The sequence below is a fragment of the Saccostrea echinata genome, unplaced genomic scaffold, assembly GCF_033153115.1.
Source record: "Saccostrea echinata isolate AGI-Se365-2 ecotype Australia unplaced genomic scaffold, CSIRO_AGI_Sech_v1 ptg000058l, whole genome shotgun sequence".
Taxonomy (NCBI): Eukaryota; Metazoa; Mollusca; class Bivalvia; order Ostreida; family Ostreidae; genus Saccostrea; species Saccostrea echinata.
The window spans coordinates 7,030,418-7,049,151 of NW_026889807.1; the positions used below are offsets into that span (position 1 = coordinate 7,030,418).

At 33.2% G+C, this 18,734-nt stretch overlaps 2 protein-coding genes and 1 pseudogene across 2 annotated transcripts in view; 1 reads left to right on the plus strand and 2 right to left on the minus strand.

The window, feature by feature from the left end:
- The window catches only part of LOC133174667 (uncharacterized), a 304,409-nt gene that overhangs the window by 280,978 nt on the left and 4,697 nt on the right, over window positions 1–18,734 (plus strand). The window lies entirely within an intron of this gene.
- On the minus strand, window positions 342–5,506 carry LOC133174631 (nuclear apoptosis-inducing factor 1-like). The gene is made up of 6 exons (XM_061309731.1): window positions 5,334–5,506; window positions 3,640–3,802; window positions 2,834–2,933; window positions 2,334–2,414; window positions 1,390–1,455; window positions 342–505 (listed from the first exon to the last, which is right to left on the minus strand). Exons 1-6 carry the CDS (start codon window positions 5,504–5,506, stop codon window positions 342–344), a joined length of 747 nt encoding a protein of 248 aa, XP_061165715.1.
- On the minus strand, window positions 12,772–13,977 carry LOC133174475 (short-chain collagen C4-like; annotated as a pseudogene).

Consider the following 18,734-nt stretch of genomic DNA (forward strand, 5'->3'; position numbering starts at 1 on the left):
TCATTGTAAAAATTTGCAAAATTAATGATTCTGTTTAAAATTGCTGACGTAAAATTATCTTACTACATTCCCTTTAAAAAGATTAAAACCATATTCAATACAATGTAAATTAGGAAGTTATACACAGAAATAAATTTTGGTCTTAGTCGCAAGTTCTTTTGTAAAACAGGCCCATGATAACTATTGAAAGAAATGTAAAAATAATTATAGGATATGATAATAAATAAACAAATTTTCACAAAGGATTTATGCCCATTTCATTTAATTAAATGTCTTAAACAACAAGACCTTTGATAGTAGGTGACACTGAACAAGATACTGGTTCCAGCTCAACTAAGGGATCAAGAGTTTGAAAAGAATATGAGCAGCAACAGTTTTTTTCTTTTTAATTCAAAACAAATCTCCTTCAGCACATCTAACTTCTTCTTTTCTATCTCAAGTAGCTCTTTCTTCAGCTCCAGTTTCTCTTTCTGAATCTTAAGCAAATTATCTGCCTTGGGGTTATCTAAGAAATAAAATTACAAATGTTCCCATTTAATTTGTATAATAGTTTAATTCTTTAATCTATATTACATTATACATCTGGAGCATTTCAATTTCTGTTGTATAATTCCAAACTTTTGTGAAGAAAAGTTATTCAATTTCAAACTTAAAAATGAACAGTTACATTTTAAATTCCCAAATAATTAATTGATCTACTTATGGATTGACGGAACAAGAGGCCAAAGGGCCTTGACTCGCTCTTCAGATAAATTATACAACCTTCTATTTGAACTTCTAAGTATCCTATATATTTAGATAAAGCCGTAAATTTCCAAAAGTAGATCATCATGACCTATATTTTGGTTAAAAGACTCTGAGAACACAAGATGAATCAACTGACAAAGTGTGATGATTCAAAGCCACTTATCATCTTAAATATTCAGATATAGCCATGAGATTTCAAGAGTAGGTCACAGTGACCTACTTTTTGGAAAACATACTCTGAGACCCCAAAATGCCTCTACTGACAAAGTTCGGTGATTTCAAGTCTTTTATTATTTGAACAATTTTTAATCTACAACATATCCTCATCCTTTTGTGTAAGTTTGGTGATAATCTGCCCAGCAGTTCTTGAGAAGAAGATTTTTAGCAAACCAGTACTTTGTTTTTATTTTTCTAATTATCTCCCCTTGATTAAAGGTCATATCCCTAGTTTTGGTATAACGAGAGCCCTTGGGCTAAGGATTCTCTGTGACAAATTTGATAGAAATTGGCCAAAGGGTTCTTGAGATATGGTTCAAAATCTAAAAGGTTTACACACACCACACAAAATGGCCATAGCATTAGCTTTTTCAGCCTTTGGCTCAGAAGAGCTAAAAATGTGTCACCTGATGTATATGTATGTACCTGCTGTCTCCATAGTGATCTTCCTTTTTCTTGACTTTGTGGAGCAGTCAGGAGGCATACTAGTATCTTTAAGAAATAAATGGTTTAAATTTATAATTTTTGTACTGATTGAATATTTCACATATCAATATGATAAATATTATTCTGTTTTTTTCAGGACTACACCATTTTACAAGGTCATTTTGATACCTATTCCAGGGACTAGTTTCATTTGCAGATGGACAGATATGCTCTTCTTCAATCAATAAACCATCAAAGAAATATTTTTAAACTTTTATATATATTGTTTGTTTTTCATGTTTGTTACCTATTGAATATCACAGTGCTGTTTTGATCACAGCCTGAGCAGTTGGTTAAATTACATGTGAATAGTTATGATACACACACAGAATGGAATAATATACAGTTATGGAATGGGTACTCGGGAAAAAGCAAATTTATGGTTCCCCAAGGGAGGAAACTATTTCTCGAGGCGGCGAAGCCGCCGAAGGAAATAGTTTCCTGCCGAGGTGAACCATAAATTTGCTATTTCCCGAGTACCCATTCCATAACTGTTTTATCATACCGAAACAATCATGGGAGATTTATTAAACTAGAGACTCAAACATTTTTAAAACAACAAAGAGGCATTTAAATAATCACAAATACATGACATCGCATGTCGAAAAGTTTTGACGTCATAGTTACATTGCTAACAACATTATGTCACAGACTCGAGATTCCTTGAACGCTCTGCCCACTGTTCATTTTAATTGGTTAAATTAATTAATAAATATTCATGAGGGAGTAGTCCCAGGGAGTAGCTCCGATTTTTCAGGGAGTAGTCCTCAGATGAGGGAAATTGTATCTTCTCAGGGAAATAGACAGTTTTATGGTATTAATTTTATACAGAATAATAACAATAGAGGTATAATAACAGTATCTAAAATCTTTAGTTGGCTTACCTCCAGCAAATGAGGGAGGAATAGTCTCTGGAACTAGTTCCTTGGTTTTGGAGGCATGTGCAGATATGTAGTTGGAGACATCTACAAACATTTTAGACATCATATCAAGCTTATCAACTCTTAATCATTGATGTGACAAATCCATTTATAATTTGTACAATGTAAAGGAGCTAGTTTGAAATGCTTTGGGAAAAGTTCCAGTATAAACCCAAAGCATTATCAGAATTTGAACAAATAATTTTTTATTATTAAGTTAAGGTTCATAGATACTCTGATAAGAGAGATAACTCTTAATGACATAAAGGTATATTATTCCTTTATAAATTTTCAAATTAAAATGTGTTTTAAAATGTAAAATGGGGGCCCTCAGATATAGCAAGTTAACAATTGAATATGGCAGACAAGTTCCTTTTACAAATGGTGTTCAGCTTTAAGTAATGTGTATTAATGCATTTGTTTGTTCAATTCATTTTAAAGAAAATCATGAAACCACAGTTTACCATGAGATGTGGCTCTAGGAAATTCATTATTTCCACATTCACTAGTGTCAAAACCACCTTCTATCCCAACCACCATGCTATCATCCAGGACAGAAATTATCTACAAAAAGGCTAATGAGCAGTGACAGGTTTCATGTACACCTTTGTTAATTCAAACAATACTTACATGTTATATCTAGAACAGAAAGAATATGTAAAAATTGTACACTAAATTCAAATCAAAAATATAAAGCAGTTTCTAATTTAATGTAGCAAATTCACTAAAGAGAGGAACTTTTTGATTTATTATCTGAATTTCATCTAAAGTTAAACAGTTTACTAATTTGATTGGCAAAAATTATTTTAGGAATGACTCTAATTCTTGGCCAAATTATTCAAGTATAACCTGGTTTGGGTCAGTTTACGCTTTTTAATCCGCAAAGCGGATTATAAAACAGCGTAAACTGACCCAAACCAGGTTATACTTGAATAATTTGGCCAAGAATTAGAGTCATTCCTTATAATTTAATTTTAAAATCATTAATTAACTATGGGTGTAAAATTTTGTTGCTTTTTATTAGTTCAAATTTGCGGCTCAATAATACAACCGTAGTAACGGAAGTACCGGAAGTGAGGGGAAATAAAAACTGATACATAGGCCTAGCAGCCTTGTTGTTTGTTTACATGTGGTAAGATAGAATTATTGTTTGGTACATCTATTAAATCTGGAATTTTCCATGAACCCGAGAACTGGAAATGAGAGGATTGTATGGATACAGATGATTCAGCTGGTTGTCAGGGGGGTATGTCCCCATTACAATTTATACCTTATCTTCCCATGGTTTTAAGTCTGCTGGTGGTGGACCTCCCCCAGTTTTCTTCTGGTCTCTTCTCCTCTCTGCCTCTCTTTTTCTGGTTTTGCTTTGAATGTCTATCCACTTCTTTTTAATGCTTTTCACATCTCGCTGCGTAAAGCTGCAGGCATTTACACTGAAAGAGAGTAACAAAGAGCACGCTTTAAATATGATCAATGATACCACGCTAAACACTTGCCTCTATCAGCCAGGTCCAGTACAATCAGTACATTTACCTACGTAGCTAAAATTACCTACCATAGCTTTATTTACTTACCTCGGGTAGCTTTATTTAGCTATTTCAAGGCAACTTTTCCCAATTTTGCTTTTTATTTTTAAAGACAAAAAGTCGCAAGTAACTGTCTACTAATATTTATTCTAGGTATTATTTAAAAAGCAATCTAAAGCAGGGATAGTTTTAACATTGCTGCGTTTGAACACTTTTAAGGAAGATAATGTATTTCCATTGTTTGAGTAACTGCACAACCTTGTGTGCGATGAGGCGTGGATAAGTATGATTACTTCACATTGTGTTAATGTTAACCAAAACTGGTTTTCTTTATGTCACTCAAGAAGTAACTGTTAGATCACAAATTAACTGTTGTATATAGCCCCAAAACTTTTAGAACTTTGATTGCAATTGCGCAGAAAAAGACACATCTCCAAGAGTGATTTTTCATGAATTGTTTTCAAATGAGTTCAAAGTTGAAAATTTAAATATCACTGCATCTAAGTGCAATTTTCTGCACTTTCTGGGAAAAATGCTAATTTTAAGAAATAAGTTTGAATTAGTAGCTAAATAAAGCTACTTCAGGTAGGTAAATAAAGCTATGTAGGTAATTCAAGCTACGTAGCTAAATCTAGTGATTGTACCAGACCTGTCAGGTGTCTATTTGCATGATTCGATAATTCATCCAGCGATCCAAAAAAGATCTAAATCTTCGGGGGCATCATAAATCGCTATATCATAGATGCAAAAAATTGCACGCATTTCAGACCAATTTCAGTTTTACAAGACTTCTATAAATATATCGTATTCTTATCTTCAAAAGCGCGACCCGATCCCAATTTGATGCAAACCACCATTTTGTGTGAAGGGAGATTCCCCGATTCTATTGGTCGATATATTTATCGTAATATTATAAATTCCAAAATAATGCCGACGGCTATACAGCCGAAAACCAAAAAGTATCTTTTAAAAAAATCATTATTGAAACACTTACAGAGTGAATTTTATTTACTGTCATGTTTAATATCTCGAGGAAATATTCATAGGTCAGTATGATGTTATTTAATGCAAATATGTATATCTTTTCTTAAGCCCCCCCCCCCTCCCCAAATTAAAATATTCAAGAATATTTTTTAAAAATGATATAAATAAAATATTTCAAATCATAACAAATTTCAATATGTCTATTCGTACAATTATCAAGTTCAATTTTGGTAAAGACTACCATGACATTACACTTATAACATATAACGTTAAAAAGAAGGATTTATTTTTAATATATATATATATATATATATATAAATAATTACATGGGGAGGGGGGCAATTTTTTTTCTTTTAATTTCTGATAGAACAATACAAAGTTCTTTTGATCTATTTGGGCATGAGATCAACTATAGTATCTCTTTAACATCAATTCCAAATAATATAACATATACCTCTCCAACACTTCATCCCAGGCTTTAGCCTTTTTGTCTGTCGTCAGAAATGGGGAAAATTTTCCTTTTATTATATCAATGCGATCTGCCACGCAATCAACAAGGGCAGAGATCTCTTCTTGTCGCCAATTTTCTTTTCTAGCCATTTGGGAAATAAATCGTCTGCGCGTCATCGCGTCTTGGTTCGCGCGGTATCCAAGGTATTTTCATACCTTTACACGCTAGAGAGTTCCGTTATGACTTGCGAGGAAAGTTACGATTTAGGAGTTACGACATGCGATTACGACACGTTTCGTAAAACGGTCCTACGATATGTCGTACGATCGGAAAATTTAAGACTTAGGACTTACGATTTACGACTTTTTGTAAAACGAGCCCCTGGAGCTCTCTCTCTCTCTCTCTCTCTCTCTCTCTCTCTCTCTCTCTCTTGTTCTTCCTCCTTTATGCGACACCACATCCTTCAACGAAGATCACAAGTGACGTCACACATAACACAAAAAGATAAATATAGCGGATTTAATGATACTATCAGTATCTTGTATATAGAGAATAATACATACCCTTATTCATATCACATCCTGTATCAGCCCGAGACATCAATATCAGCCATAGGGTCTAAGTTGTTCGTCGGCTGGTACAAGATGTTATAAGGAAAAAGATATTTTTGTGTTTATTACAAACTTAGTTATAAAATTCAGCACACATCTACTTCAGCAAATACAATTAAATAAATAATCATTGACTAGCTTTAGTATACCAAATAATATTAATTTAAAATTAAGAAAAATCTGACCCCCAAAAGTAGTTGTATTTTTACAATTACTATTTTATCTTCAAAGGGTTTGATATAAGTCTTTATCATATACATGTACTTAGTAGTAAATACATCGATTCTGCACTGTGCGATACGGGTGACGTCACAATACCCCATATCAAGGACCGGTCCGAAAATCCATATCACGTATCGGACCGGCGGGCAAAAATCCATATAAAACCGGAAGTAACGTTTGTTTAAAGTTTTAAAAGTTAATTAACTTAAATATACATTTAAAATTATTCTTTACTAACGTCTGTGGACTTAATTTGTTTTCAAAGACCTAAAATTTGCTTTATTAGATTTTAAAGAAAAAGGTCATAAACATGCACGAAACATTCTTCAATGATTTTATGTGAACTCGCATATTAAGTATTTTAAATATATGATAAATAGAATAATTCTTACTGAAATCCATCATATGTCATATCAGCCCTCTGGCCCCATATCAGCCCTCGGGCCTTCGGTCCTCGGGCTGATATGACCTATGATATGGATTTTAGTATGTAATATTCTCTATGTATCAGTCCTGTAAATCCATATCAGCCCTACAGATGATCCATATCAGCCCTGCTGGATCCGTATCAGCCCTGGAAGCTTTTGTAACATCAGGCATATCACTTATGCAAAATATCTGTATATATTGCTAAGTATGTAATTGAAACGATAATCGTAACATGATGAAGTATAAATACATAAAAGATATACTAACATCATGTTCTGCGTTGGATTTTATTGAACTCCATGAAAAAAAAATTAAAATACGATTTTTTTCCCAAAGTATTTTAACGTTCATCAGCGGCACAATAATTCTCAATCCTACATAAAGTGCGAGACTGAAAGTAAATGTTTTATGGACGGACCGGTAAAATATCTTTTATCAATATTGTCTCCACACATCAGCACGTCTCCCTTGCAAAGAAATTGTCAATTCAGAGCCACTTCCTGGTCTACACAAATTTTAATATCTTTATCTAACATTTAAGTTATGACTCTGCCTATATTATTCTGTGTAATTGTTGTTTAACGTTTTTCGTCTTGTAGATTCATTTCGAATTTTTAACAACAGACCATTAAGTATTCATACTTTTCACTGTTGAAATCTTCAGAGCACAATGTTAAATGCATTATAAAATTTATATGGCTATGTTTGCATATTTCTTCGTAATTGTTGTTTAACAAATCCTATTCTAATGTGTGTAGCTTCTTGTATATTGTAATATTGTTCCTGTCTGAGTGACTCCTGATAAGACTGTAAAGCCCCGTGTAAGTCTCCAACAACTTGCTGACAGATTTCTAGTATCTGCCAGGATATGTTTCTGGAATCTAAGGAAACATATGTCCCATTATCATCAAGCAGCAGTGAATGTAGATCTGTCAGTGACTCTAAATACTGCGATCTATAACTTAGTCTATAGTGAGATAACAATAATAACATTTCTACCATAAGAAACGGTGATAAATATAAAATTGGAACTCCATTTTGTTGACTCACATTTTGTTCCAAACATACTTCCTCAATACATGGAATATCAAATAAACGTACATGGCTTACACAGGCGATTTTCATCCTGCTAGACAAACAGAGATTACCTACAGTTTCATTGTACCTCTGCCTATCAACAGTTATGTACATATTTGAGGCCTGCCACAGTCTTCGTTTAGTGAGATTTGTGACATGTATTGTTTTATCATATCGCCCCGTTCTGTAATAGTATAATGCTAGATCAAGTAAATAAGACACAGAGCCTAATCTTCCTGCTAATTTCAGCATATTACAAAACATTCTATCTAATCTGTAGATATTTTTTATGTGTGCAACATGAGCTAATGTGAAGGCTAGACAAACAAAAGATTCAGCTGTACTATACTGAAGTGTTAAGGATTGGCATGGTGAGAGGGATAAGTTGAAAGGTTTTCAATAGACTTCAAGATGAGGCAACAATTCCATAGCTGTTCAAAAGAAAAAGGGAGCCCGAATATTTCCGTCATGCCACACATATCCATTTTTGCAAAAGAAAAAAATTCTCCCTCAGTAGTTTAATCTCACATTAAAACAAAGAAAGACATTCTTTTTTTAATATTTATGTCTGTACAATTAATCATACAAAGTAGGTTAAATTTAAGCACGTAACATGCTGTATTATTGATCTCTTAAGTCATGGTACATTGTTGGAAGAGCCCATTGCTTAAGAAATCGTTCATAAAAAACGGGTTCTAATTAGTTCAGCATTAACGGAATTATTAAAGGAAGTGGTTTTCATGAAAAAATGAAAAAATTCACTGGATGTAGATATAGTATATATTGCTTTACAAGTTTCTAGCTTTTCAAAGACGTATACCTAAAATTTGTTCTCAAAATATAAGCACATATAAAGATATCCAGTCTACTTTAATTTAAAGGCGTATTATGACATCAAGTTAACTTACAACTTTATTAAGATTTTGAAATTAAAAAGAGTAATACAGTTGTTACTTTGCAGGTAAAATTAACAAGGCAATAGAGTTTCATCCTGTGCCCATTACAGATGCCAAATAAGTGCCCCTCCTGGTCTATAATTGTTTGAATTACCATGGAAACATTGTGAAACATATATTTACATGTTTACATTTCTCCGTAATTGTTGTTTAACACATCCTATTCTAAAAACTGTAGCTTCTTTTATTTTGTTGTGTGGTTCCTGTGTAAGAGACTCCTGATAAGACTGTAAAGCCCCGTGTAAGTCTCCAACAACATGCTGACAAATTCCTAGTATCTGCCAGGATATTTTACTTGCCTATTTTGAGTATTTAAAAGAAAAATAAACATAAAAATAAAGAATTTTTATAACCAGCAACATTTTAAGACATGAAAAATTACATATGATTGGTACAAAAAAATAAAAATTGAGATGGGGCGGCTAACGTTAGAAGAAAGGATTCTCTGCAACCTGCTGCATGAACAAGGAAACACGATATCGGAGATTGCCAGAAGACTTGGAACTACAAGGTAAGTGATCAGTTTTGTTTGAATTTGAATTTTTTTCTTCAACATATTGCTTAAAAGATAAAAATAAACTTAGTTAATTTCCTTTCCTTTCACAGAAAGACGATTCGGAAAACAATCGAGAGACGACAAACAACTGGATCCAATGCAGATGCTGCACGACCAGGGCGACCCCGGGTATAAACAGTCTGAGAAGACAGAATCCTTGTGAGACAATCTCTGCAGAACAGAAGAGAAACTGTTCCACAGCTAAGGACTGAGTGGTTGCAGAATGGAGTCAAGGCGTCCAACACCACAGTATGACGGAGACTGAAGGAAGCTGGTCTTTTAGCGCATGTGGCTTTAAAAAAAACTTCTTCTCACAGCTGTTCATCGCAGGAATAGGTTGCAATTTGCACTGGCTCATGTGAATTTGACTTGGGTTGACTGGTCAGCAGTACTTTGGACTGATGAATCAAGATTTACCCTTTTTCAAAATGATGGCCGTGTGTTCGTCAGAAGGAGGTCTCATGAGGCATACAGAAACAACTGTATTTTACCAACAGTAAAGTTTGGTGGGGGGTGGTGTTACTGTCTAAGAAGCCATGTCCTACAGGGAAACTGGATTCTTAACTCCTCTCAGAGGTAACCTCAACAAAGATGGATATTTGGACATCCTCAGTAACTCGGCAATCCCTTCTGCACATCTTCTTGGATATGGTGATAATTATTTTTTTCCAAGATGACGGCGCTCCATGTCACAGGGCAAATGCAGTAAAGAAATGGAAAGCTGAGCAAAACATGCGTTGCCTTGAATGACCACCACAAAGCCCAGACCTCAACCCAGTAGAAAATTTGTTGAGAGGCCAAAGATGCCATAATCTCAGGGATTTGGAACAAGCCCTAGGTATTGAATGGAGTCGTATTCCAGTAAGAAGATGTCAGCAACTTATTCGAAGCATGCCCAATCGAATAAAGGCTGTCATACGCGCTAGAGGGGGATACACAAAGTACTGATATTCCTAATTTGAAATGATAAATTGATATGTTATTTATGCAATGAAATTCCTTTAAGTAAATTTATTTTTAAAAAGTGAAAAAATCTTACGTTTTTATTGATATTTAATCATATTTTATTCATATAATATTAAAATATATGAAAATTACTTAAATTTACTTCAAATATGAGCCTGGTGTAGAAAAATAAATCAATAAAAACTGTTTTTGGTTGGTGGATACTTATTTATGGAAGGTAGTGTATTAAAGGGGACAAGTGAAGAAGCAGATTCCATTATTCAAGCAGAATATTTTTTCTTAAGTATCCGCTTGAAAATCTAGCTGTTGCCATACAAGCATATCGTATATCGATATCTATTTGCTCATTCTTTCCAGAAATAAACACCTCGCAGTACAGTTAAGGTGCCAAATGGAAATATCGGCAAATTTTTTAGATAGAAAATACATTGTTTACAAGGATCGGAATTTCTTTTTAGGACTTTACTATTATCGGACAAATTGAAATTGGATGAAAACTTTAGCTGAGGACGATTAGATTTCTTGTTTAGACTTGTCACGTGATGTGGCAGTCACGTGATTTTAGCAAATATACCTGAAGTATTGAGGTCATCTATAAATTCTAATATTGCAAGGGCATAACGAAGTTAAAAATCTAAGTTTAACATTTGATTATTTTCAACACTCTTTGTAGTTTGTGAAAAGTGCTGCGAACCTCTATAGATTCTACTATCTAATTGCTAAAATTACATTTGTTAGACCGTATGTTGAATATTTTGCTGGTCAAGTACATTAAATATAGATATAATTAACTCATTTGCAAGATTTCAACAGGTTCGCAGCACTTTTCAAATATCTTCATACTTCTTGAGTTTATGTGTAAAAGCTTGTCATAATTCATTAACGGTATGCCCTTGCAATATATCGATTTATTACGACCTTTCTATTACACTTCAATGAATCTGCATACAAATATACGGCAGTATCGCTTGTCTAGGGAATGTACGGGAAGTATATGAATAAAATCATAAAACAGACAACGCATCCAAGTTAATGGCCTCTTATATATCTACAATTTATATTTTATTTAATTACAAAATACATTTTTCATTGTATAAATATAACTTGATCCGCCTCTCACTGCATAAAAACTGCGTCAAATTTTACAATATGACGTCACATTGACAAGTGCATTGCGATCAGTGAATTGTTTATATATTACTGTGTGTGATTAAATCAACGACAATAATGCATGCACTAATTAGAATTGATGTAGTTTAAAGCTATTCAACAGTTTAAAATAGCAAATCATTTCATTTTGTGGGAATTTGAAGAACTTATATTTTTTGTGTGATGTCATAGTAAGCATTTCCCGTATAAATAAGGCCCCGCCTCCTTACTGCAGCCTTAACTGTGCTGCGCTGTAGATGGCGGCTGGAACCTTTCTAGAGCCTGCAGGTATTCCTGTTTATATTGTTTTGGCGATAAATTGTCTTTTCCACAGCTTCGGAAACATTTATTTAATACACTTCACTTGACTTGATGTAGTACATATAAATGAAATCTTCCATGAAGGTGCACAGACACAACCATGAGCTTTAAAAAGCTTGAGTCTTTAAGTTGTGTAACAAAGACACGGTGTCCACTAGCATGCTTCGAAAAATATTTAGGAATAATGCCTCCAATTCCTTTCATATGCATAAAAAGCGAGGACAATGCCAAGCAGTAGTATAAAGACAAATAGTGGTAGGCCCACGTACCTAAGTCACTCTGATGAGATAGGATGAATGTACGTAGTTGTTTCCTGCAAACTTATGGCTGGGCCATATTGCAGAGATTTTACCTAAATTTTATAAGTTGCAGATGCACCATCAGTTGTAAAATAGTGAGATGTGGAGGAAAGCATACAAATCTGCAGTGTACGAATGTTTGCAAATGTAAAACTCTGAAAAAGGAGAACGTTAAAAAAGTTGGAAAAAAATCAAAGAAAATTTAAGGTAAATGTTTAAACGGCTAGATTCTATGAATTAAAGTGATTTTGTTCTATTGCCGATATTATAGTTACACTCTCAGTAAGATATCCACATATTCTTTTTCCTAATTGACCGACATTAAGAGATAAGAAGAAAACTTAAACATCCGCCATTTTGAATCGCCATTTTGACTTCTCTAACACAATTTTGATGAAGGTTAGCATACTCAGCATACCCAAATTAGTTAAAAGGAAACTTGCTGGACCAAAAGATAATGTTTTGAGTTAGATGTTTTTTTCTATAAATCGGACCAAAGTAAAGTTTTAAAACCAGTTTTTATAATATTATTATCTATTAAAAAAATTGTACATAATAATCGGAGAAATTCGCAACAATAGTAATGGTGTCATTATAGTGTGTAAAATTACAGTAATTTACAAGTGAACGTAAAGATTTACGCTTAAAGAGAAACCCTTTTATATAAAATTGTCGTATATTGAACACAGCGCAATATATACTGCATAATAAAGGAATATTAATTGAATTCTTTCTGCAAAGACATACAAATATAAAGTTCACTAATTCCCTGATACTTAACTCAATAAATGAGTGTCAAGTGATATAATTACAAGTAAAAGGAAATAACAATTTCCATTGAAAAGAGTTTATTCTTCACTTTTTCGAACAGACAGCACAAACTAGTTCTCTTCCTTGAATATATGGTGGACATTCCAATGAACCACAACGACCTTCTACAAAATAAAATAGGAAGCCATCTTTACCAGCATGGCCGCCATGCAAGGTATCTGGACTTTTGTCTACACACGTGTATTTTGTTCCAGCTGCATGAATATATTTTCCAGCCATTAAGTAACCCTGGTACTCGAGGTTCCAGCCTTTATAACAGGTTTTTCTTGCTAAACAGAATATTACATTTTAAGTACAATAAGATTTTTTTTTATATCTGAGATTCAAATTATATATATTTGAATGAACAACAAAAGCACATGTACTCACCAGGAAATATTTTGACAACGGATCTATTTTGAAGAAGGCAAACTGCACACGGTACATCATTATCATGTAAAGAATTAAAGTAACCCGTGAATGTATTCGTTTCATATTCTGCTCCGTATACGAAAGCCCTTTCGTCATCATTTCCATCTTTGTAGACCCCCCATTCTGGATCCTTTGGTAAGCAAAGAGGATCTACAGCTCCTCTTTATGAGAATGATACGATCCTCCAACGAATCCTACATAATTTAGTTTGTTGTTTAGATATGGAAATAAACAATAACTTATTTCAGACAATTTGCAATGTTAGCTATCTGTGGCAAACATGTACATAGGACATAACCTTCCATGTCAACAACACTCAAGCTCTGAAGAAAATATTACCTTAAAACCTTACGTCAAATGGATAAAATAAAAATACTATTTAATACACTTTTTTTAATGTAGAAATAAATTACCAGAATAAACTAAATCTGCGTTTGATGGACAAGCCTTCTTTCCCCATCTTGTGTGTACAATGCTACTGCTTCCTATCCCTATCAAAAACATTTCATTTTTCGAAGTTACAATAAATAATTATATTTTATTGTTAAGAATTACAAAAAATCACATATTAGATATGTTTTTTCTCATACCATCTTCCTGCATGCTAGCATTCACCTGCTCTTTGAGGTTTTTCATTGATTTCTCAATGACATCAGTGAAGCTTTTGAATTCCCGCCTTAAAGTTTCTACCTGATATGTTCCTAGAGCAGACGAGAGTTGTCCTGTAAGGTAGCCCTGTAACATGTCCTTACAACTTCCGGTGTGTGTGTCTCCTTGTGTCGTGAGAATTAAAAAAACCAGGAATATATAAAACTCCATCCATGAAAAAAAATACTTATGATATAAATTGTCTACAGTGTACTGATCATTAAAAAGGAATATTGCTCTACAATGTACTGATCTATGACAAATTCATATTTTCCTACACATTGACTCACTTCTCTCCAAAAAGATGTCAACATCTTGAAATTAAAAAAATAAATGAAATAAAATTCATATCCTTACATCCTACCTTAAAATTGTATGGATTGATACATTAATAAAAGAAAATACATTTTTATATTCATATGTCAAATAATTTTCAAGTAATAGATTGACATTTGATATCAACCTACATTGTTTGTTTTCAAGATTAGACACGAACAAAATAGATTAAAATGATTAAATTGTAATATAACTTCGACGAAATATCTCGAAATAAATTATCGCGTAGAAGATAGACTCATCTGAAGGAAATAAAAAAGAATTTTTAAGTAAAAATCTTGATGACACAATTATATGTCAAAACATGGATGAATTTTTTGGTTATTTTTTTTTAAAATATGATAAATGATGTTCAGATGGTATCCCCATTCACAATACATGCCTATTGTAAAAGCTGTTTAATGCAGTATCCACAGATGATATAAGCCTAGTGTTCCTAGTTTCATTCTTTGGAATAGAGTTTTATAATGAGCAAGGGTACCTCTTCCATTTTTTTAATTTCTTGGCCTCTGGTCATTGGTTTTAGTCTTCGGACTCTATTTCTTTATACAAAAAAATGTAAAAAAAAATTCTCTGAATATCTTCTTCTCTTCTCCTGGATACTTAGTAGAAAAAATTAAGTATATGGTTATAATGAGGAAGGTGACTCTTTTAAAATTGTGAATTTTGTGACCCCTGGGTCAGAAGATTTGGTATTGAGAGGCGAGGGGCTCTGTTAATTATCTGGTGACAATGCATAAATTCTTTGAAATTCGTTTCTTCTGCTCCTGAATATTTAGCAGATAAACTAACTGCATAATTATGGTGAGCAAGGGTGCCTCCTCCTAAATTTTGCAATTGGTTGCCATGGAGTCAGGGGTCAAGTAGACCACTATTCCAAGTGTACTGATGCTGGGCAAGGCTCTGTTAATTTATATTCTAGCAGTTATTCCCCTTTATTATTTACCTGTGATAATTAATCATTGTGAATAATGTAATTTGAGAGGTCAAATTTAATAAGAGATTTATACAAGGAATTTTCTAATACATAATATAAAAAGTACTTTCATTATTCTTAATGGTTAGACTTTTTAATTATAGACAAATTAAAATGAGACAAAACTATCTTTTATTTTTCTTTATTAAATGTTCTTCATAGACCAAAAGAGGCCAATGTAAGAGGGAATTAGATGGGTTTACCAATAGTGCTCAAAATAATAGTGACAAATTGGGGCAGGTATAGTTAAGTAAATAGATCTAATTTAAGATTTATTACAGAGTACTATACTATTTTTTTTTTTTGGTTGATCCCTGATCATAATATTTGTTTTGTTTTTGGGCAACATCATTCCATCTATCAGTTTGTTGTACTTCATACTTCAAGGGATTATCCTCAGGAGACCGTTAAGGCCCTTGGGCCTCTTGTTTTTTATTATCAAAAAATCAAAATCCTATCTAATGAGAGCGAATACCTCTTGACTTCATTCGTAAAATACTTTTATACACTTAATGGATATTTACAATTTCCGGAGTTGATACAAGTTTGCTAGCATATGTACGTGTGATCACGCATTTCTGATGTGAACTTATTTAAAAAACATAGGTAATCAGAGATTACAGAACTCACCTCAACGAATGTTGTCTTTAAGTAAATCAAAGTCCCACACTAAACTAATAATCTAGTAGTGTGCATCCCTAGATGCATCATACATGGAAGTTTGGTTCAGTTAGGTCTTAAAGCTACTTGGATAGGACCTGCTCTAAACAAATTATTCTGGTCATACATTAGGAAAATGTAGGTCAGATCCAGAATCTGAAGCAAGTCTGATTGTGTTCATCCCCAGATGCATTATCCATGCAATATTGGTCCAGGTAGGTCTAATAGTTGCTTGGGAATGGACCTGTTTCAAAAACTTTAACCTGAAAACTTTTCTGGAAAAGGTAGGTCAGATCCAGCATTCAAAGCAAGCCTGGTAGTGTACATCCTTAGATGTATCATACATTCAAATTACATCAATATAAGCTGTATAGTTATTTTGAAATGAGACCTGCTCCAAAAACTTTTACCTGCTCCAAAAATCTTAACCTACTCCAAAAACATTAACTTGGCAATTCTTTAGCTGAAATTGCAGCATCTGAAACCTTGACTGTTACAATGTAACATACTAAAAGCATCTTCAATGCATCTCTGATTAATGTAGGGCATAGAAGTACTTGGAAAAAAAATCTGCTCCAAAAACTTTAACTTGGGACATCGACACCAACGCCGACGTTGAGGTTAGCTAAAAATGATAATTAGTTTTAAAATTACACACTTTATACCACTATTATATGGTGTGCTAATAGGTACATTCACTCCCTTACATCCTTGCATTAAAAGAAACATAACGATTGCCCTACTAATCTCTCTGTTTTTTTTTCCTTTGTTCGTCGCTCCCTCACCCTCAGAAACAACAAAATGAGCACTTAGACTGTCACACTTCAAAGGAAAGCAGACTGTTAATTGTTTTTATAGCAGTTTATCTTTATTAAATATTGAATAAACTGTTATTTTTCTAACTGTTAGGAAAAGCTCTGTAAGATTACATTGGTTCATAGAGAATAGCCAGAATCCTCACACCCAGTTTCAGAGATGCAGATTAAACTGTGAATGAGGACCATTTAATTTTGGTTTATGTGACCTAGTGTTGAATTAACTTAATTCTCCACAGAACAGCATGCATGTATTAAGATCATTGCATGCTTAAGGAGTTTATATAAATATTATCATCCCATAACTGCCATCACAGTGCATTCGTTTCCATTCTTTCCATTAACTTCTTAATTGATACAATTGTGAGTCATCAATAAAGTGTATGCATTTCACAGTATCAAAATATTTAATTATTTAAGTAAATGTATGTGAATTATTGATAATCTTTTTAAAAGTCACATTTTAAGAAAATTCAGTTGAAGGTTGCAAATCTGAAGTTATTTGTAATAATTACATAGAGAGAAAAGTCGTTGAATAATCTTATTCTAACATGGATTACATGGAACTACATATACACCATGGAAGTAACTATGAACAAATGTTAAAAATCAAACAACCTTGTAACAATTTATTAACGTATATTGTTCCACTGTGTGGTCAAAAACCTATAAAAGTTTTAGCAGACGTATCAAAGATGTCACAAAAAGATAAAATCTAGTTCAGGGAGTTTTATCACCTTCTAATTATGTGTTGAAAGCAATGGTGGCCATTATTTATGTAACAGTCAAATTTGATTAAAACATGGAATAAACTGTCACTGTTTTAGAAAATACACTAATTGACCAATACCCGTGACCCAATTTGAAAGAATTTGCGGAAGTTTGATGCAGCCACTATGTCCAACATACTCAGTTTATCAGAATCTATCAAGATTTATTCATACAAGAGCATGCAGGCAGTGTTTTGTGATTAGAACAGACGCATTTATTCACATCAGCATGTTATTAAAGTACAATAATTATGGGTAATCCATTTTTTAGGAAAAAGAGTAACTTGAAGAATTTGACCAGAAGATTAACATGTCAAAAAAATGTATAATATCAATCCTGAGAATTAATTAATAAATAATGTGATCTTCACATGACTTGTTCAATTGCAAACAATCAACATTTTAAATGAATATTTATTTTATCTCAACTCCTGGACCATAATATCAAATATTTCAAATATGACCTATCAGGCCTCTAAGTGACCTCTAAAATTTAGGCGCCATCTAGCTCCTAATCAAAACAATTTAGTCGCCAATGCAAATTTTTTGTCACCAGGCAAATTTTTCTAAGGCGCCAATTCGAAAACTGACATTAGTCAATATACCCTTACATAACTTTAAGACTTCTTTTCTCCTCTTTAGAAAAAAATATAGAAAAATATTTATAGTTCCGGAATTTGACGATCCCCAAATCAATTTGAAATGGTCGCCAATTTCCAGACTTACAGAAAACAATTAGGCGCAAATCAAAATTTTTTAGCGCCATGGCGACTAAATTAGTCGCCAATTAGAGCCCTGCTGATACAATCTCTTTTATAAGTATAGATTTATTTGTCTGTTTTTGAGCAGATTTAAAGGTGATTCAACAAGATTGCGTGCGTAGATTTAGCCACAGGAGTTCACATTGAACACTGCACTAGCTGGTACTTGATAGCAAAACTCAAGCTAAAAAAATCAGACTCCAAAATTTGACTCCAAACTCCACTCCATAACTCCAATCCATGAATTACACGGTGCCCTAAATTTATATACTTTGCTCACATGTTTAAATTTCTGTGTTCATGTAAATATTGTTTAACACTTCGTATTCTAATATTTGTAGCTTCCTGTATTCTGTGAAATGGCTCCTGTCTAAGCGATTCTTCATAAGACTGTAAAGCCCCGTGTAAGTCTCCCACCATGTGCTGACAGATTCCTAGTATCTGCCAGGATATGTCTCGGAAATGTAAGGAAACATATGTCCCATCATCATAGAGCAGCAGTGTGTGTAGGTCTGTCAGTGACTGTAAACACTGATATTTATTACGTAGTCTATAGTGAGATAATACTGACAACATCTCTACTGTAACAAAAGGTGATAAATATAAATAT